Source organism: Vicia villosa, linkage group LG5, assembly GCF_029867415.1.
Source record: "Vicia villosa cultivar HV-30 ecotype Madison, WI linkage group LG5, Vvil1.0, whole genome shotgun sequence".
NCBI classification, from domain to species: domain Eukaryota; kingdom Viridiplantae; phylum Streptophyta; class Magnoliopsida; order Fabales; family Fabaceae; genus Vicia; species Vicia villosa.
This window is the reverse complement of record NC_081184.1, coordinates 28,856,831-28,879,305: the sequence shown is the minus strand read 5'-3', so window position 1 is coordinate 28,879,305 and position 22,475 is coordinate 28,856,831. Positions and strand designations below refer to the sequence as shown.

Genomic DNA, 22,475 nt, shown 5'->3' with positions numbered 1-22,475 from the left:
TTAATCAACCTCCTCAAAGCATGTGAGTGTAATTTTCTCTTTATCATATTAAATAAACAAATGCCTATAAGATCAAAAATGTCCAACAGATAACTCCAAAAGAAAGGACACTTCAACCTATCTCTTTGCTTTGTGAAATCTTGGGGTCAAACATGAAGTATTTCTATGAGGATGTATTGGACCTGATGGTTTACAGATTCTCTAATACAATATCAAAACTTTTCAAAGATGAAAAAATAAGGTTAATTAGTAAACTTACAGAGTCCATAATCTTCCCATTGTCATCGCATCCAATAATCTTGTGAGGATTGCAACCAGAATTAATTAAAGAGACATTTTTCACTTTCATCTGCAGAGACACAACCTGTAAAATAGGAGAAATAATATAGAAATATCAAGTTAGTTTTAAAAAAAAAAAACTAGAAGATGAAGTATAAATTATTATTTATTATTCTAATGATTATCTAGTATAAACCTAGCAATTTAATTTCTGAAGAAAATTTCTTCACCCACCTACTAACCTTCTTGCCCACCCCTGGTGAATTTACCACACTACCCCTTATTTCGGAAGTTCATTTCTGAAAAGGTACTTTTTTTTTTGTTAAAAAAGGTGTTTTCGGAAATGTATCTCCGAAAACGTGTTTTTTTTAATATAAAATATTGATTTCGGAGATGCATCTCCGAAATAGATTACTTTTCAGAAAATGTGGTGTTTTTTGAAGTTCATCTCCGAACGCACCCCCTTGGAGGAATTCGGAAATGAACTTCCGAAATATTCCAAGACCAAATTGGTCTTGGAATGTTTCGGATATACACTTCCGAAATAATTAATAATTATTAAAAAAATTAAAATCAAGGTGAATCAATACAATTAATAGGTATAAAATCAAGGTGAATCAATAAAATGAAGGTGAATCAAGGTGAATCAAAACATCCTAAACTATTTGAAAGTTAAAAATTATTTTACTAACTTATATAAATCAAAAACATTTTAATTCCATAAGTAAATTTTGAATTATATAGAATTAAATATAAAATTTATTCATTAAATAAAATTAAGAAAAAATCTTTTTTTAATTTTTTTAAACTAAACAAAAAACTATCTCATTTTTAATTATGAATCAGAATAGAAATATATAAATATATAATAATAATTATTAATTTTGTAAGTGAAATATATAAATATATAATATATAAATATATAATAATTAATATATAAATATATAAATATATAATAATTATTATAAATTAAAACACTCATTTTTTTAATTTTTATAATTATTATATAAATATATAAATATATTTATAATTAATATATAATTATTATTATATAAATATATAAATATATAATAATTTTTATAAATATATAATAATTATTATCATTATTATATAAATATATAAATTAAAACACTCATTTTTTTATTTTTTTTATAAATACATAATGATTATTATAAATATATAAATATATAAATAAAAAATTATAACTCATTTTGTAAGTGAAATTATTTTAATTTTTTTAATTAAAATTATTTTAAATTTTAAAATATGAATCAGAATAGAAATATATAATAATTATTATTCATAACTAATAAATTATATCAAAATATATAATTATTATTATTTATTACTCATAAATTATATCAAATTTATAATATATAAATTAATTCATATCCTAAAATTAATTTTTGGAATTTTTAGATTTTTTTTGTTTTTTCGGAGATGCATCTCCGAATTAATCAAAATCCCAATTTTTGGGATTTTTTCGGAAATGCACTTCCGAAGTCTGAAAAAATTTAGAAAAAAAAATATTTCGGAAATGCATTTCCGAAGCAGTGGTAAAATGGGATTTTCGCTGGGGTGACTCCATAGGGAGGTGGGTAAAGAAAAAACCTTTCTGAATGTGCTAACTCAAAATGATATTTGATATTTAATAGACTATCAATGGGTGGTGTGTGTCTCTATATGAATGAGAGAGTTAGAAGCAAAATGAATGAGAAAAAGATAGAGAGTTGGTGTAGGACAAAAGATACCAAAACTGTCAGAGGGTACCAAGATGCCAGAAAATGCAGATGATACAACAACCAATCTGTACTATGTTTGTAACAAAAATGGAAAAAGTAAAAAGCAACTGAAAAAGAAACTTTAGGATGAAGCTCAACAAAAAATATATTGGTTAGAGATATATTTTTTGATAAGCAAGGAATGATAGAGTTTGAATTTTGTCTTCATTATTTTATATTTCTATTATATCATTGGGTTAAATATGTTTTTGGTCAATCTAAATATGTCAAATTTTATTTTTAGTCCCTCTAAAATTTTCCTTTAAATAATTGTCCTCCTAAATATTTAAAATTTAACTATTAGTCCCTCATGACAAAATCGTAGCTAAAATGGTCTCTAATTCCGTCGCTAAATAAAAAACCGTCAATAAAACTGTCGCTAAAATCGTCGCTAAATTGTAAAAACCGTCGCTAAATTGCAAGAGGGACCAAAAGTTAAATTTTAAATTTTTAGGAGGACTTAAGGAAAATTTTAAAGGGAGTACAAGAGAAATTTGACATATTTAAATGGATTAAAAACATATTTAATCCTATATCATTTTTAATAATTTTATCTTGCCATCATTCCTCTAATTTTAATAATTTTTTTATTGATAATTAGTACTTGCATTTTATTTGTATTAAGTGAATTATTTTTAAGTGAAATACTTTTGTAAAATTGGTTTTGATTTTAAGTGAATTATTTTTGTAAAATTGACTTTGATTTTAAGTGAATTATTTTTGTAAAATTAATTTTCATTAGATTTAAATTAAAAATAAAGAATTTATGTTTGAATAACTTTATGTAAAATTAAATAATAATTTAAAATATAAAAATTATGTTTAAACTGAAAAGATATAAGTTCTAACTTCAAGTAGAATTAATTTTTGAAATATAATTAATTCTACTTTAAAAAATCAAACACACCAAAATCATTTCAAAATCAATTCTACATTTTTAAAATTGTTTTTGTCTCTTCCAAATGTTAAGGTTCTGTTTGGTAAGACATATTTTCGAGCTTATAGCTTATGTCTTATGTCTTATAAGCTCATATGATAATTTAGACCCGTTTAGTAACGGTCTTTTCATCACGAGCTTATAGCTTATTTTACTAGCTTATAGCTTATTTTTCAAACGCTATTTCAAATAGCGTTTTAGCTTATGCCTTATAGCTTATTATTTTTTCTTCCTTTTTTATCCTTATTATTTTCATTAATATCCATTTTTAACCCTTATAATTTGTTTTAATTTAAAATAAAATAAATATATATTAAATATCTTTTATGTCATTTTACATTTATAAGTTAATTGAACCGTTAATTTTACCAAACACTTCAATTAACTTATAAGCTATCAGTCTCAATCATCCGCTATAAGCTATCAGCTATCAGTCATAAGCTATAAGCTATCAGCTAGACCCTAAATCAAACTTAAAAAAGTTGATTTAGAGTCTCTTTAAACTAATGGCTTAATTGCAACTTTAGTCTCCCTATTTTGTCTTTTTCTTGATTTTGATCCTTCTATTTTAAAAATCATTATTTTAGTCCCCTTTTTAAGTTTTCTGTGCAATTTTCGTCCCTCTATTTTACTTTTTTCTGCAAAATTAGTCCCTATTCCTATCTCTTTTTCAATAGAAAACTCCAAAGGGGGGCCAAAATCGTGATTTTAAAAATGGGAGGACTAAAATCAAGAAAAAGACAAAATAGGGGGATCAAAGTTGCAATTAAGCCTAAACTAATTTATTTGAATTTATTTATAAGGATAAACTTTTCAATATTATTTAGTAAACCTAATCAAAGTAGTTTATCACATTTTTTAATAAATTTGTTTGAATTTAATTTTATAAGTGACAGAGATAGACACTTGACATTCATAAATAATCCATGACATTTCTAATTGGGAGGTGGAATGAGAAAAAAAAAAAGAGTTAATTGACCCTTTGGTTAACCTTAGTGATAACATCTTGCTTCCTAGATGTAGAGCTCAAGAGATTGAGCAACTTTGAATCATATGTATGTAGCTAACACTAACTTGGGTTGAAAATAGTCTTTATGGTAGATGTATTAGTTACATGCAACCAATATTTATATCATTCAAAGGCTTAACAATAGATTTTACCACACATGATAAAATGTCCGTTGAGACAACAAAATAAAATGTGTAATTTTTTTACCAATATGCGACACTATTAAAAATAATACCCTAAAATGCAACATTTTGAAGATTTTTTTTTTTAAATGTTACTTTTTTTTCATAAATTCGGTGAAATAATACTAAATTTTTTTCTCTTTATAGATTCGTTCATGTATTAGACGACAAACCTATGAATTTTTTTTTTTTAACATTGGTTCACTCAATTAATAACGAATCTATGAAAGAAAAATGACATTTTGGATTTTTTTTTTTAAGTATGGCATTTTGATGTATTATTTTGAGAATTTCTAACCCCAACCTTTAATCTCTCATCCATCATGCGAGTTGTCAAAATTGTCTCTCTGCTTTCGTAGTTGTATATTCTAAAGCATTTTTTTTTTTTTAAAGAATTTGATTTTTTTCGTAGGTGCATCTACAGAAGCGTTAAAACATAGTGAAAATTAGGAAAATCTCAAATTAATTTTCATGAAATCTTTTGTAGCTACATCTACGGAAGATTATGAAAATAGAGTGTTACGTAGATGTATCTACGAAGCATTCTGTTATATTTTCAAATCAACTACATTTCACTCTTAAACTCCAATTTTTTAAACAAAAATGAAACAACAAATTATAGTAAATCAAAAATAATTGGAAAACTTCAATTGCACTACTTTAATTTACTATAATTTGATGTTCCATTTTTGTTATAAAAATCGAATTTTGGAGTGAAATGTATTGATTTAAAATATAACACAATATTCCGTAGATATATCACGGAATACTCTATTTTCAAAATCTTCCATAGCTACAACGGATATTTCATTTAATTTGGGATTTTCTCCCAATTAATTTGGGATCTTGACAAGTTTCACTATGTTTTAACGCTCCCGTAGATGCACATATGGAAAAAAATTAAATTAAAAAAAAAAATTACTTTCAGAAATACATCTAAGAAAGTAGGAGGTATAATTGAAATTTCGCCAAATGTTTAAAAATTTCAATGGTTAGATTGAGATTTTCTCATTATTTTTAATAATATGACATGTTGGTAAAAAATTGAAATGTGTTAATTGCAAGGCTGGCAGATGGCGATGGGAGGTATGTTACACGCAATGTAGATGGTGCAGTGTTGTTGGTTACACAAAAATGGAAATAATTAAAAAGCAAGTGAAAAAGAAAGTTGGAGAGTTATTCTAAAGAAGAAAGAGACGTTGTTATGATATTTCTTGTTTTTTGTCCTCTTGTGAATTTTGATCATTTTTTTTATTGAGAATTTAGATCATTGGTTGGAGGGAAAAGAGATGGAAGCACGTGCGTAAAATATAATAGTTGTAATAATAAAAATAAAAATACTGATAATGGTAATTAACTTTTAAATTTGTTTTGCTTTATTATTATTTTTTTGAGTTTCTGTTAAAAGAGATTTTTGTTTTGTTTTATATTTTAAAAGAGAAATAATCATAATGATAAATATAATTAAATTTAGGGTTAATACATAATCCATTTAAAAAATTCTCATGTAAAAAAGAGTTTAATAAACTTTCCTAACATGTAAAGATTCTCTTGTTTTGCACTTTCATTAGACATAAGCGTCGGAAAAATTGATGTGACGCTGTTTTTTTTTTAAATTTTCTATTTAATGTTTCACATGTCTACTTCACTTATTGAAATAATCGAAATGCCCCCACTTAAAAATTAAAATGTGATTACTGAAATCATTCATTTTAAGAAACCCTAAAATATCAGATTCTTAACCCTCCCTTTAATCTTCATCATTTTGAACCCTAGGATCTTAGATTCTCTATCATCTCATTCTTTTTCATCGATTTGAACCCTAGAAAAGCTTAGACACCTTGAATCCTTGAACGTTCAACATCAAGCATTTCGTTCACGTGTTTGCTGATTTCGTTTTGACTTGTAGTGTTATAAAGACGAGCATTGGTGGTATAAAAAAGATACAATTGAAATAACGTTTTCTAATTTGTAGTGGTCTTAATGCAATTGATCAATAAAATTTAGTTTTTTCAAAGTTAGGTTTTCACAGAGTGGGTAAATTGTGTTTTGCTTCCTTAAACTTTGAATGTTAAACATTTTAATCGTATTTTAACTAATGGACATATCTGTAATTGCAGACATGGGCTTATTCAGTGTTATATTTTATCATAGAGGGAACTGTGTTCTTGACAAGCACATGTTTTACAAGGGAGAGAGTGAAACCATTGTACAAGGGCAAGACCCTGATAAATGGAATTTTTTCGAGGCAGTTAACTTAATTAAAACTTGGGGTTATGATGGATTTAGAATTTGGAGAAAAATACCATGACTTGATGAAGGGTTTATTCATTTCATTGATGATGTACAAGATGGAGAAATTGCTAGTCACAATCTTGACAGTAATGTTGATGATCATATCTGGATTGAACATGATGCTGAAAACATGCTAAGCAAGATATTGAAGCCTCGTGTTGATCAATTCAGTGAAGGCAATGATGATGATAACATTGATGATGATAGAGGGATAAGGTTTGATGATAAGGAAGAAGAAAGAACACGTGAAAGAAATGAAGGATTTGTGCAAAGATAAATTTTAGATTCAACTCACATTTAACCAAAATCTATCACCCGATTTGCGGACTTTTGTTAATTTAGCCATCATTGTAAGACCTCTTTGTTTTCTTTTTCCCCTATAGTTTAAGTTTCATTTGTATGAGTTTCGTTACTAGATGAATAATCCATCTATGTTCAAAAACAAAAAACAACACCATAACATTAAACTAATCTTAACAACAACATATCTTATCCTCAAACATTCATGCAACAACATAAAAAAGCTTTCTCACCAACAATCACAAATAAACCTCTAGGATTTAGGCACTAAACATCATTAACAACAACAACATAGGCATAATATATTCATTAACCTCATATAATTCATACCCAAATCGAGAATACATTCTGTCCCTCATATAATTTAACCTCTTCAGAAATCTTGACTTGATTATTAATGAGCATCCTCACTCTCCCTATGTCTATGCTTTGACCATTAAGAGTAGGTTTATCAATGCACAAAGATATAAAACAAACATATTGCCAAGGCTAAGAAAATTATCCCTTCCCTAAACATGAGTCTAAACTCCAATGGATTGGAGTCACACCACCTTTCGGGTTGACAGCAGTACTAACATCCAGGGTTTCAAGGAGACGAAGAAGACAAACTATATCAAAGAACTTGATTCCTTAAATGCACGAAGCATCCAAAATATTTGTAAAGAAGGAAAAAAAACCGGTCCTTCACAAGGTAAGTCTTTAGCAACGAAAGACATCCTAAACAATACCATGTGCCCTATAGAGAAAACACACCAAGGTCAATAGAAAACATTTGATTTTGAAACGGGGTCTCGTTAGTGAACGGTAAGATTGATCCTCTTGAATTAGTCGGTCGCAAGGGCGGATACCAAAATTAAAAAAAAAAACATATAGCATTCACCTTTGATTCTCTTTGTAGTTTTTTGTTCAAATATCATATAAATTATAGTGTTTTTGTTTAATTTGAAGCTAATTTTATACCATTAGATCTGACACATGAAACATTTAAATCAATTGGACTAACTGATCTAACATATAGCCTACTTTATATTTCTTCCATTGCTCAATATTCTGTTTCTTCCATTTCTCAATAGTCCATCCCTTTATTTATCATTGGTAAGCAACTATTTATTGTAAACAATAATCTTACATATGAGCTTAATTAATTTTAAATTTAATATACTTACCACTTAATCATGTTATTACTATGGTTAAATGTCTTGAAAACTTCGTGACATAGGTAGATTTTGGATGGTTATTTCAAAGAATTTCATTTTGAATAAATTAGAAATAAATGTTCTCAAAACACTTCTAATGTACAATTTTTACCATGGAAAAATTATAATATGATACAGTTAAATCTCAATAAAATTTTGAAATAGTTTCTTACAAATTTTTTACTACCAGAAAACATAGCTCTAAGTTTTCCATAAATTTATTTAATTCACAGAAATTCTTCTGTGGTGATGAAGTTATTATAATACCAAAAATGTAAAATTAAACATTTTTTATAGTTTGTTAAGGTGAAGATATAATTGTAGTGTTTTCCAATAAAAAAAAGGATATGTAAATTTTATTATTTATTTAAAATTAAAAAAATAAAAATAATTTATATAATTTCTTTTGACACTTATCAAATATTTATAATAATTCAAATATAAATTAATCGTAAGGTCGGATATCAAAATTAAAAAAAAAAGTGCACAAGACAAGTAACCAAATGCACCAAATTAGCACACGGTAAAACACATTTTTTATTGAAAAAACTCTAAAACTTAAATTCATAAAACTTATACATCTTAAATCTACATTAGTTGGACACAACATTTATGAACTAAAGTCATTTTCCATTGCTTCTAAAATATTGAAAGGAAGACGGATTTGAAGATCAATACTTCCTTCTTCTATTCCAGCAAACACACTAACAACTCCATTTAATTTATTTGAACTCCGAACTGCCATTGGCTTTCCCCATCCGAAGTCATTACCATAAACATCAAAACGAGGAGAACTGCTTATGAGTAAGAAATTATCTTTCGGCTTGCTACTACGCTTAATAATATTTGGATTTTTCAACCAAGATTTGTAGTGATTTTTTATCTTCTCATTAGAGTGTGAAGCAATTAACTTGTTCATCTCACTCACGCCGTTGCATACACCATCTTCCTTCAACAAATCTCCGGCTTTCATTGTAGTTATACAACCTATAATTGCATTTCCAAAATAACCTTCTGGCAATGGTGGAACAATTCGTGGTCCAACCCCTATCAAACATATGTTATGGGTTTCTTCTTGTGGATCAAATTGTTTGGAACGAACGAAAGAGCACCAAACATGAGTTAAAATCGCTTGTAAGGAAGATATTTTGATAGTATTATCAATTTGTTTATTGATATTTGATTTCATTTGCAAGATTTTCTCCTTTGAGAAATGAAATATTCTCTCTGATAGATTGGGTTCTTCATCAAATGGTGAAGAACTCGCCCCATCAGAGTGATTTTTGTGTGGCTCTATCGTAAAAGGAAATTGTATGGGACGTTGAACACCATCTGGAAACCAACGATCCAATATTGGAAGTTTCGATATTTGATGATGACAAGAACCACGTGAAATTTCAGCCCATGAATTAATGAAATGCCAGATGGAATTTCCATCAACAACCACATGGTTAAATGTGCAACCAATGAAGATGCCATCGACTAGCTCCGTGACTTGAACAGCCAACAACGGCTGTGACGTTCCTTCATAGTTCTTAACCCCGACGAAAGGGAAAAATGAACCGATGATTGAAGGAACGTAGGTAGGTTTTAAGATATCTGCAACACAAGTATTTTCTACAGATGCATGAGTAAAGAGCACACCTGCATTGTTGCAAATAACGGAACACGAGATAATATCGTCTTTGTGGTCCGTTATTTTGAGACGACCTGCAAGAGGTTGAAAAAATTCAAGTGCAGATGATAAAGAGTGTTTTAACTGTTGAATTTGGTTTGATACTACTGGGTGGTGATAAAGAAGGCCTTTTTTGTTGGGTGTACCAGAAAAATACTGGAGATCCCATGGAGTCAAATCGATTTCTTTATCACTGAATTTTAATGCCTTGATTGTATCAGTTGAGAGGATTTTGACAACATCCATATATTTGTTTTAGATCGTATTATACTATGGTTGCATGAACACAAACACACGAATATATATATATATATATATATATATATATATATATATATATATATATATATATATATATATATATATATATATATATAAAGATAAAAAATTAGATAGAATTATCTATGAATAGTAATAAGTTGAATTATCCATAAAAGAGGTAATAAACTAGGAAGAATTATCCATTAGTAGAAGTAAGTATAATTATCTATAAATAGAGGCAGTAAAGTAGGTATAATTATTAATAAATAGAAGTAAATATAATTATCCATAAAAATGGTAATAAAATAGGCAAAATTATTAATAAATAAAGTAATAAATTATATAGAATTATCGATAAATAGAAGTAAGTAGAATTATTTATAAATAGAGGTAATAAATGAGGTGAAATTACCTTATATGGGTTTTCGGTCGATTATATTCAACAATGTGAGATGTGACGTAAGGCATGATCGCATGTCCTCAACAAGATCGAGCGTCCACCTGTTTGGTGCATCTTCTTCTTCAACACTTTTAATTGGGCCTTCTACGTGGACTTTCAGACAACCCATAACAATTGTCTGCAAACCCTTTTTTCACGCGTTCTAGAACGAGGGCTTTCAGGAAATTGATGTATTTGGAAACAAGTGCATTAAATATCTCCCGCGTGTTTAACAATGCTTCACATGTGCATCTCTTCATGTGTCCCTATGTCTAGAGGTAATGATTCTTTCTAGTACTAGGGCATTTTAGTCTTCTTTAACAAAGTACATTGAGATCTCGATTATTGGTCACGCGGCTCACGCTTACTAACGCCGAAGGATTTCATGGTTCATCTTCCCTAGGGGTTACATAAGGAGTTCTAGGGATACCATGTTACCATTATTTCCATCTGTAATTCTTTGAGAGCATTTCTCCCGCGTCTGCAACCTCCTTTATCTTCGCTAATCTCCTTTCATCAACCATTAATTTTGACGTATTTGTGCCACCACTTTTGGTAGAGTATACAATATGTGGGTCATTGAGTTCATCATTTCAAGGTAATGCATCAGCCTGAACTTTCTCTTCTTTTTATACTTTCTTACTTTATTAGGGTTTTTAGAGACGAGATATATGGATTTTTAGTATTTTTTTGTTTCATACTTTGGTGAATTCTCTTGCTATAAATGAATTTTGGTGGGGGAGAAAAGTTTTCCTTTATATTAACCCTGTGTTTTTCTTACGATCATTTTTTTCATGCTTTGACAACCTCTTTTGACATAGACAACTCTATACTCAAAATATGAAAGGCTAGAAGAGACAACACTATCGTGTGAGTGGATCAAGAGATGTTGCACACCTTTTCCACCTTTGTTGGTGAAGACAGCATAGACCGCCCCTTTACTAAAGTGGGCCCCCTTCAAGATGGGGAGTGCTTCCTCCCGAAGGTGATAAGAGAATTTGCAACAAGTATATATATGGGTGAGTCATCCCTCTCCATAGATGCTTGTTTTCTTTGATAGGATATTCCCCTTCAACGACTTTGAATTAGACGTTCTAAACCATCAAGTAATTTTTCCTTCATAACTACCCCCGATGAGCTAGACTTATATCAAAGTCTTCCAATATTGGTGTCAATACAAGAAATTATGTTGTTTCCAACACTCCTATTTCACCTCTTTAAATCCCCATAGATTTCTATTGATTCAACCCAAAGTCAGGGTCTAATCTCCCTTAGGAAGAGTTCCAAGATGTTTGAGGTTTATTTAGAGAGCTTGAAGAACTTTAAGGACCAGTACTATCTGGTTAGCCCCTTTCTCGAAGTGGTTCATTCTAACATCTATGACATAGATTTCGAGGAACCTTATCAATGTTCAAACAAATTCTCCAAGTTGTGCTTCTAGAACCATTTCTTTACGAATGATGGGTGTTATGTCTATAAATTAGATAACTTGTCTCAAGAAGAAACATATATGAAAAGGAACTTGGTAGCCTTCTTTGAAGATTTGTGTTATGTCAACAGTGTTACTCCTCTGGGGGAGGTATCAATGAAACAAAAGAAACAGTTCATAGAGACACACTTGTTTGTGGAAACTACTTTAAAGGAGGATATGCATATTATCTTTGGTGAATAATACAGGCAACATCCTATTTTCTTTGGAACTACTCAGATGGTTATTATTTCCTTATCTTCATTAATATATGACTTGTAGATAAGATTAAATGTTACAACATGATGCTTCATATGAAGAGGACACCCAGGGTTTCCCTTGTCTATTATCATTGATGTTGGGAAAGCTACTCATGGTGTCTCGTCTACGGGGTTTGCTTATCCAAGTAGAAGTTTGGGATTCTCTGGGCTGAGTCACGGTAGATAGTGCCATATACTCGTCACCATTCATAGCCTGGGAGTTTCCCATTAACATGTTTGTTGTTGGGCCCCCTATGGGGAAGGCTTTTCGGTTAGATGAATTCATACTCTGGCATGTGCTCGACGTCAACAACAGCTTCATTACCAAATTCATTTTTGTCCCGCCCTGGTCCGCAGATGTTGAGGAGTTTAAGTCTTCTTCTAAGGGGGATTGTACATGTTTTTCAGGAAAAGTTGAGGTAATTTGTCATGAGAATTTGATTGAACTGGCATACCAAAATCGTCGAGTGTAGATTATTTTGGACTTAGGTGCTTCCAAAAGGAGCGATGTTTTCTTGTTTTTCTGTCTTTAGAAGGAAAAATATGTGTTTCAAGAACGTAACAATACTCTTACTATCGAATGGGACGGGTATCTAGTTGAGCTCACCATGACTACTGGTTTCCTAAGAGAGATAGGGACTATTGTGTAAGATTTTGGATACCCTCACTTATTGACTAAGAGTGTGAAATAACTTTTACAAGAGATAAAGAAGAAATATGTGAATTTATCCACAACTGAGACCTCTCTTGTAGAGGCGAAACAGGAACCAATATCTTCCCACAAGATGGTGAATGATTTAGAGTTGTCCCCTAAATGAGACTCGGGAAGATTAGAAGAAAGATGAGAACATTCTTTAGGAGATGCATTATGAAAACCTTATCGAAAGAGTCTGAGAGGTTAGTGGAAGACCATTTCTTCGTTCTACAAGTATCTTTTGAAAATGCCCTGCAACAAGTGGAATTCTTTCATTCCATGGTTCATATTTCGCAAGAGAAAGTTTGTCCTAACTAGGAGATGGTGGAATGGAAATCGGTCTTTGTTGGGATGAGCATACCACATAGTGCTTTAGTTTCTCCAGGAAGAATCTATCCGGTGTAATATTTGATGTAAATGTATTTCATAATTGTAGCTTCGTGATATTTTCTCATTTTTTTTACTTACCATTGTTTTTACATGTTATGGTGTTGCGATAAATAAAACTTTAACCAAGCATTGTGGTCATTGCTTATTCTCCTTTGCGTGTATTAATACAACATTCCTTTACTGACCTTGATTTTTATTTGAAGTTGTCCCGTGTATCTATCAACCCAAAATAATTTTCATCATACCGGTCAGGATCTCTAGTCTTTTATTTTGGAATTTGATTCCAATTTCTTCTAAATCCAAGGTGGTGGAGGCCACACTGATTTCCATTTCTTTCTCTTTGTTTTCCCCTTTTGGCCGAGCTGTAAGGCTTTATGTATCCTTCGTGCTCTAGACATGTCAGCTCAAATAGTTATCGACTTGTCATGATCAGTCTAATACTTCAATTTGAGGTGAATCGGGGAGGCCACCGCGTCCAACATTTCCATGAAAGGTCTTCATGGGATGCATTATAGATGCTTTTGCATAGAATTATTAGGAATTATAGGCCGGCCACCCTAGTATATCTTCTTTATCCCTAGGTGACCATTAGCTCAATATACCCCCAGGGGCGAGTTATCGTGTCGTTAGAGGCATGTTGGTCAGATCCCTTGTACGCCTATATCACTACTACAAAACATACTTACAGTGAAGATATATTACCACAACCATTTATTCACCGTAATTATATCTTATTTTTTACACACATTATTTATTTTATGAAGAAACATTTCATCACAGTTTTTATATCTAATAGTAGTCATATAAATTTGGTCATAAGCTTTGAATCCCAACATCAACATTTTTCCATTTTTTCAAGAAAAATAAGTGCGTGAGCCTTAATATTTTTTGTTATTTAAAAATTAAAAGTATAACAACCATGGATGTTTCATTAAACCATGATTATATATTTCATATTTCATTACGGTTGTTTCTTGAAACTGTTATGAAATTCTTTTCACATAATATAAACATAACAAACAATTTATTTCGTTCATAACACATAAGGATGCCCTAGCAAACAAGACGATGACGATATCGAAATCTTCACCATCTTCATTAATTTTTGGAAACGAATTTCGTAAGTTTTCACCTTGTTTGTTGTTCATTTCTTGTTTTCTCTCTCTCTCTCTCTCTCTCTCTCTCTCTCTCTATATATATATATATATATATATATATATATATATATATATATATATATATATATATCTATCTTGTTGAGGTAATGGTACTTCTTTCAAAAAGTTTATGTTCTTCGCTAGGGTTTCTTTTTTAACATAATGACATTGTGATGTGTATTGTTCATATTTTATTTTGATTTTGTGACAATAACTTTGTGTAGTTACAAACTAATTATTAGGTTGTTGATATGCTTCAGGTTTTGGTGTTGTTAAAGGAAGTAAATGGCAACAAACACTAAGAGAATGGAATTCTTTTATTTATTAAGAAGGCATTACGTTTTGGATCCTCAACAGATGTGCCTACATTAGATAATTTTATTCTTCATCCCTCTCTTTTTCCACTTTGGAGGCCCCAATAGATGTGCCTACTCCTTCAAACTTCTAAACCTTTGAAGCTTCCTCAGACTTCTGCTTCTCTTCCTTTACTTGTTTCTTCACCAACTTGGTAATCTCTTTCTTAAAATACCTCTTTTCAGCCTTATAATTTTTACGTTTACTCATTTTAGCTGTAATGTGATCTGGATGTTTATGTTTACCCATTTTTATAAGAAGAACTCGGCCCTGAAGACTATGTATCAAGAATCTGACTTTGACTATCTTGAAGACTATGCTTAGATTCTCTCCGTTTTTGTTTCTACAAACATCTATTTATGTTTTTACTAGATTCTCTCTTATATCTTTTTTTATATTCTATATGTAGATTCTTGTGCCTACTTCATATGAAGAACATCAAGAAGGAATATGGAAAAAAAACAAGTAAGTATTTTATATTCTTTATTCGTCGTAATTTACTGTAAGTTATAACTTCTAAGATTATTCACTCACAACTATTTTTTTTAATTATAAATGTTTATTTGTATGTTGTTTGTGTTGTTTATTAATAAATGGTATTTCTTGTGCAGCTAGCAAGTGGTTAAGGGTCTTTAATTATCAGTGATGCAGCTGGAAATACTTATCAATGAACATGAATCTAAGACAGTTGCGAACTTGTGTTTGTTGCGGAAATATTATATGAGTCTTTCATATAATATTTTCATAGAGAACACATGTTTTCAACTCTTCATAGCTTACATGAATTATTACTTATCAAGTTCTCCCAATCTATCTTAATTATTTTATTTTTTGTTAGTGAGTTTGTTATATCATACGTGATTGTTTGTTTCATTAACCACTCATTGAACGTGCATTCATTTAAATAGATTTTTGAGTTAATAATCAGAAAAATTAAATTATTCTTGAAAAACAACTTTGGTGATCCAATGTTTTTTTTCCAAATTGCATCCATCTTGTAAATCATAATTTCCTCTTTTGTCTATTGAATTTTATTCAATGTCACAAATTCTTCAAAACAATATTGATAAATGGATGCCAGTACGAGTCTTTCACACAAATCTTGATGTTTGAAAAATAAACTAGAAAAGAAGAGGAAATCAAATTTTGTGTGAAAGACTCAGAAGACATCCATTCATCAACATTATTTTGAAGAATTTGGAATTGAATCAAATTCTATGAGTTAATGAGAAAATCATGAATTAAAATATACATGCAATTCAAAAATCTATTTGAATTTTCGTATATGATTAATGAGGGGCAAGGAAAAATAACCAATCCCATATTTATTAATAAACTTATATATATACCACAACGGTTATGATATATACTCCTAGTGAAATGTAATTATTTTAAGCGTTTTGATTTTGGTTGCATCTGAGTATTGAACTCATGAACTTACATTTATGACAACGGTTGTTTAAGATAACTGTTGTGATAGGTAGCGAGCTACATAGTTTATCACAGTGGTCGCGCAACCGTAATGGAAAACATCGTACATACAATCACACCTTACCTCACAATGGTTAATCAGTCGTTGTGGTAAGACTTCTCTTACCGTTGTGGTATCACTTTTCCGTAGTAGTGAATTTTCTCTCTTCTCAGTCTAAACTTTTCAAAAAGCTTCACATACATAATGGTTCAAGGGCTCCCCCATCAATGAGGATCCTGGATACATCAAAATTGGTCATTGTCTGCGTTATCGCCAAGAGAAAATTCTCGTTTGGGATTCTGCCCACCTTTCCACTATTCTAGAATTTGAGGATAGGCTTTTCTGACTTCCCATCATAGACTAGTCATTTTTCCTTGCTGATTTCTTACAAATTTTCTTGTTGATATTCGTTCCTAGTAAAAATCTTCGAAAGTAACTATTTCAGTAGGTAAATTTGTAAGTAAATTCCTAGAAAATATCCACTAGTAAAATCTTAGGTACTGTAATATATGTGTTTTATGTTGCTATAATTTCTAATAATTATTGTATGTCAAATTGTGAGCATGCTAGATATAACGGAATTGAAATCGAAGGTCCAGAAGTCCTCATATGGTGAAAAACACATAATTATGCATTCTACTGCGGTGATGGACATCACCTTTATGACTGTCCAACTATCATTGCATCGAATGAGCTGACATGAGTCAACTGGGTGACGGCCCAACCGTCATCGATCACATTGATTTTGTTCAGATATTGTTTTCATCATAACTTGTGTTTTGTGACTCCAATTGAGGCGTGGTTCGAAGAGTTTGAAAGCTAACACGTAGCACTACCTCATGGTAGTTTCCTAAGAATTTAATAGTGTACGTGAGGACGTGATTATATCTTGTTACTTTTTGTGTAATGCTAATTGAGGGTTATTGACGATGAAAACACTTTGTTTGTATTGTTGTGATTGATTGAATTAATGATTACCCCATGAGGGGGTTTTAATGTTGATGTTGAGATGATTATAGATTAGATATTATATAACCTTGATTTTTATATTGATATTCAATAATAGGTTAAGTATGTTTTTGGTCCCTATAAATATCTCAAATTTCATTTTTAGTCCTTATAAAAAATGATATATTGTAGTTCCTACAAAAAATTTATGCATGCAGTTTTAGTCACTGCTATTTTTTAAAATTTTGAAAATTGTTTAATCACCCTTAAACTTTTAAATTTTGGAATAATTTTTTCCATATGTATTTAGAATACTATAAAATATATCTTTATCAAATTATATAATTTTTTAAAATGAGAAGAATTAAAAATGGATTTTTTAAATTTCAAAAGATAATGATAAAAGTAATGCAAATTTCGACTTAAAAATCAAATTTTGAGTTTTTTTTTAAGGAATTTTTTATAACGTTCTAAACATGTTTGTAAAGTAATCATTCAAAAATACAAATCGGTTTAACATATGGACTAAAACTACGTGCATAATAATTTTGTGGGGACTAAAACATGTCATTTTTTTTAATAAGGACAAAAAAAAATTGGTAATTTAATAGGGACCAAAAACATATTTAACCCTTTAATAATTGATCATGTTTGAGGTGTTCGGTTCAAAGATGGAACCGTTAGTGTGACCTTATATTGATATTAATTTTATCATGTTGAGCTCGGTTCAGAGATGAAACCGATGTTGAGTTTAGGAGATAGAGGTAGTCGTGAGCCTTCATGTATTGCGTGTGTAGCATTCATGCATCATGTAGAGAGGTGATAGGTAGGGGCTTCGGTCTGTTGACGAGTCCTGAGCTAGAGTTGTGATCAGTGATGAATCATATTTCAAAGATGGAATTAGTGAGGAGCTCATGGTTTAGAGGTGTAACCATTTGTGAGCTCGGGATTTAGAGATGGAACCCGTGGATGAATTTAGTAACATAACTATGAAATTTCCAAACTTTGGTACCACATACATTGTAGTAGAGTCGAGGTGTCTATTACATACATGATATTACATGGTGAATTATTGATGATTGATTGAATTACGTTTTGTATCTATCCTTGTTGTATTATACACCACTAACATGATTTGAATACATTCTCACCCTTGTTTGTTATTGTGTGGCTTTTATGCCGTTTTTTCAGATACTTAGGTAAAGAAGCCTTTCTGTCATGCGTGTTAGAGGATGGTTGAGATGGCTATCTTCACTTCTTTATTTATGTGTTTATTTAGTTTATGCGAATAATTCTCTGATAGTGTAACATTGGAATGAGGTTTGTTATGTCTATCTTAGCGATTTATTTTTAATGGTATTTTCAATTATTTCAAAGTTAATTCCTTTTGAGAACAAAAGATGTTTTTATTGCTTAAATGTTTAAATTTCGCTGCGATATTTCTTAAATTTTAAAAAGAATGAATGTTTGATTGAGAAGTATGTGTGACACCATAATGGTTATGTTTATTCATGTATATTTGTTGTTCTCTTTTAAATTAAGAGACGAGATTTTAGAGTGTTACAAGTTCTACATAACATATTCAACAAAAATATAACAATTTACCATAACAAGTATAACACTTTTACAGCATGCTTAAAAAACCAGTTCTGCATAACATATTTAACAAAAGTATAACAATTTACCATAACAAGTATAACACTTTTACAGCATGCTTAAAAAATCAGCATGGCATATCACTATGTTCAACATATATATATATATATATATATATATATATATATATATATATATATATATATATATATATATATATATATATATATATATATATATATATATATATATATATATATATATATATATATATATATATATATATATATCAACATGTTCAGTTCACTTCATATCAACACAACATGTTTGGTTCAGTTTAACACATACCATCATATGCTGGTTCAGTACATACCAACTTATACCAATAATTGAGCACTTACCATGCTTTAGAATAATTCAAGTACAACTTCGTGCACAGAATAATAATAACCAAACTAACCAAATTAACAAAATGTGAAACACACTTTCCTTTATTTCTTTTTTTTTTTAAAATATCTAAAACTTATATTCATAAAAGTTATAAATCATAACTTTGCATCAATTGGACACAACCTTCATGAAGTGAGGCCATTTTCCATTGCCTCTAAAATATTGTAAGGAAGACGGATTTGAAGATCAATACTTCCTTCTTCTATTCCTGGAAACACACTAACAATTCCATTTGATTTATTGGAACTCCGAACTGCCACTGGCTTTCCCCATCCAAAATCATTACCATAAACATCAAACCGAGGAGAACTGCTCATGATTAAAAAATTATTATTCGGTATGCCGTTAAACCTAAAAATAATTGGATTTTTCAACCAAGACTCGTAGTGACTCATTATCCTCTCATTAGAGTGTGAAGCAATTAACTTGTTCATCTCCCAAGCACCATTACAAACACCACCTTCCTTTAACAACTCTCCAGCTTTCATGGTAACCATGCAACCTATAATTGCATTTCCAAAATAACCTTCTTCCAATGGTGGAAGTAATCTTGGTCTAACCCCTATCAAAAACATGTTATGAATTTCTTCCTGTGAATCAAATTGTTTGGAACGAACGAAGGAGCACCAAACATGAGTTAAAAGCGCTTGTAGGGAGGATATTTTGATGGTACTATCAATATGTGTATTGAGTTTTGATTTTAGTTCCAAGATTTTCTCCTTTTTAAAATGGAATAATCTCTCTGATATATTGAGTTCTTCATCATAAGATGGTGAAGAACTCGGTCCATCAGAGTTATTCTTTTGTGGCTCTATATTAAAAGGAAATTGTATGGGGTGTTGGATGTCATCAGGAAACCAACGTTCTAGTATTGGGAGTTTGGATATTTGACGATGACAAGAACCACGTGAAATTTCAGCCCATGAATTGATGAAATGCCATAAGGAATTTCCATCAACAACCACATGGTTGACTGTGCAACCAATAAAGATGCCATCAACTAGCTCCGTAACTTGAATAGCCAACAATGGTTGTGATGTGCCTTCATGGTTACTAACTCCGATAAAAGGAAAAAATGAACTGACAATTGAAGGAACGTAGATGGGCTCTAGGATGTCAGCAACACAAATATTTTCCACCGCGGCATGAATAAAGAGTACACCTGCATTGTTGCAAATAACAAAACACGAGACAATATTATCTTCGTGTTCTGTTATGTTGAGACGACCTGCAAGAGGTTGGAAAAATTCAAGGACAGAGGATAGAGAGTGTTTTAGATGTTGGATTTGATTTGCTACTAAAGGATGGTGATAAAGAAGGCCTTTTTTGTTAGATGGAGCATGTAGATGTTGGAGATCCCATGGAGTCAAATTGATTCTTGTATCACTGGATTTTGCTGCCTTGATTGTATCCGTAGAGAGGACTCGGATATCACCCATGTATTTGTTTCAGGCTGGACTAGACTATGTTAGTGCTTGGATGAACACATTCTATATATAGAAAACTTTGAATAATTCATAGAACCATTATTCAATAAAATTTATGCAAGTAAACAAATATTTATTCAATAAAATTTTAAGTCAAGTTTATATAGAATATAAAAGATGTTTACGTAAACTCAAGTTTAGAATATAAAAAGTTGTTTACGTAAACTTAAGTTTCTGTCTCTTTATTGAAACTTCATACTGTTATCAAGAAATGAAACCCATAAATTATTCTTGGAAATAATCATTCTTGAATTTCCATCTTTTAGAAGTTACAACTATTTTCTAGGATTTTTTTTTCTAGGATTTTTTTTTATTTGAGTTTTTTAGATTTTCTTTGAATGAGACGATTCAAAAATGGAAGAATGTTGATTAAAGATTTAATTAAAAAAAATTATTTTAAAACTTTTTGTTTGATGAAAATATTAAAAATTTTAACCAAGCGTTTGGGCTCGAGTGGCAAACGAGTCCATGCAAAGGACGGTAATCAGAGAATATCATGTTCGATTTTTGATAGAAACAAAGCTTGATCAGTGTACGTGTCTCCGTAGCACAAGTCGGTTTAGCCGATCTACTATGTAGATCAGAACCGATGTGAAAGCAAAAAAAATATTGAAAGTTTTATATAAGAATAAGTTTTATTTATTATGATTCAGGATCATCTTTAACTCAATTGGCAAGTATTTAATATATGATATGGACCTTGTTGGTTTTTTTTTGTGAAATGTATTTATGTCATCCAAGTAAGAGAGTAATGTGTATCTTTCAAAAATATTGACTTTTAGTTACTATAAAATTACTTTTACACTCAGTATTAGTCCCCGTATAGCGACCAAAAGTGAGTGCAAAAGTAATTTTATAGAGACTAAAAGTCAATATATTTTTTTATAGGGATTAAAAGCCAAAATTAAAATATTTATAGAAACCAAAAATATATTTAACAGCAATAATAATTGCTGAATTTTAAAGTTAGTACAAAATTGCATAAAATTAAATTGAGTGGAGTAATAAAATAGTAAACAAACACTCTGTTAAATGTTGACTTTGTTTTTTAAAAGTGCATGCAAAACGTTCAAACACACTTTGCTGTAATTATATTCTAAAATGGAGTTATATCACATGGAAAGATACTTTGTATCTTTTTAATTTTAAAATATTCACCTTTTTTTTTATCCTTATCATTACGCTATAAATTAATTAATACTATTTTTTAAAATATCTTTTATTCTTGTCACGTCATTGTTATCTCTTTAAATTTGAAAGGAGACTAAAAACTTAGAAAATATTAAATACGGGATCAAGACTATTTTTTTAAAATAAGACTAAAAGATAAAAAAAAAACAACACTAAAATAGAGATCACAAACGCATTTAAGTTAAAAAAAAAATTAAACAATATTTATTATAAATTAAAATTTAAATAAATATTAAATTTTTTATTAAAATTTCTCTCCAATAGAATTGAGTACTTACGAGTGAGATGTGTTGATGTGCATAAGGTATATCCTTATGCACGGTGGATAAATACTCAAATATTGTTTATATTACTCAAAGTATTATATTTATTATTCAAAATAATATACAGATTATTCAAAATAGTATAAATATTACTCAGAACAATGAATATATTACTCAAAATAGTTAAAATTCGATATTATTCAGAATGATGTAAATATTACTCAGAATAGTGTACTCATTACTCACAATTAATAATTATTCATAATTAATAGATGTGTACAAATAATGCATATATTATTCATGAATTATGATATGATTACTCGTTTCTAACTAAAATATTACTCGGAACAATTTAAATATTACTCGTACGAGACTTATGCACCGTGCATAAG

At 29.9% G+C, this 22,475-nt stretch overlaps 2 protein-coding genes across 2 annotated transcripts; both read right to left on the bottom strand.

The window, feature by feature from the left end:
* Nucleotides 1–8,589: 8,589 nt before the first annotated feature.
* LOC131604431 (protein ENHANCED PSEUDOMONAS SUSCEPTIBILITY 1-like) lies at nt 8,590–9,900 on the bottom strand. The gene has a single exon (XM_058876871.1). It carries the CDS (start codon nt 9,898–9,900, stop codon nt 8,590–8,592), a length of 1,311 nt encoding a protein of 436 aa, XP_058732854.1.
* A 9,169-nt stretch (nt 9,901–19,069) lies between these two features.
* LOC131606450 (protein ENHANCED PSEUDOMONAS SUSCEPTIBILITY 1-like) lies at nt 19,070–20,708 on the bottom strand. The gene has a single exon (XM_058878676.1). It carries the CDS (start codon nt 20,579–20,581, stop codon nt 19,268–19,270), a length of 1,314 nt encoding a protein of 437 aa, XP_058734659.1. The 5' UTR covers nt 20,582–20,708; the 3' UTR covers nt 19,070–19,267.
* Between the last annotated feature and the right edge of the window lie 1,767 nt (nt 20,709–22,475).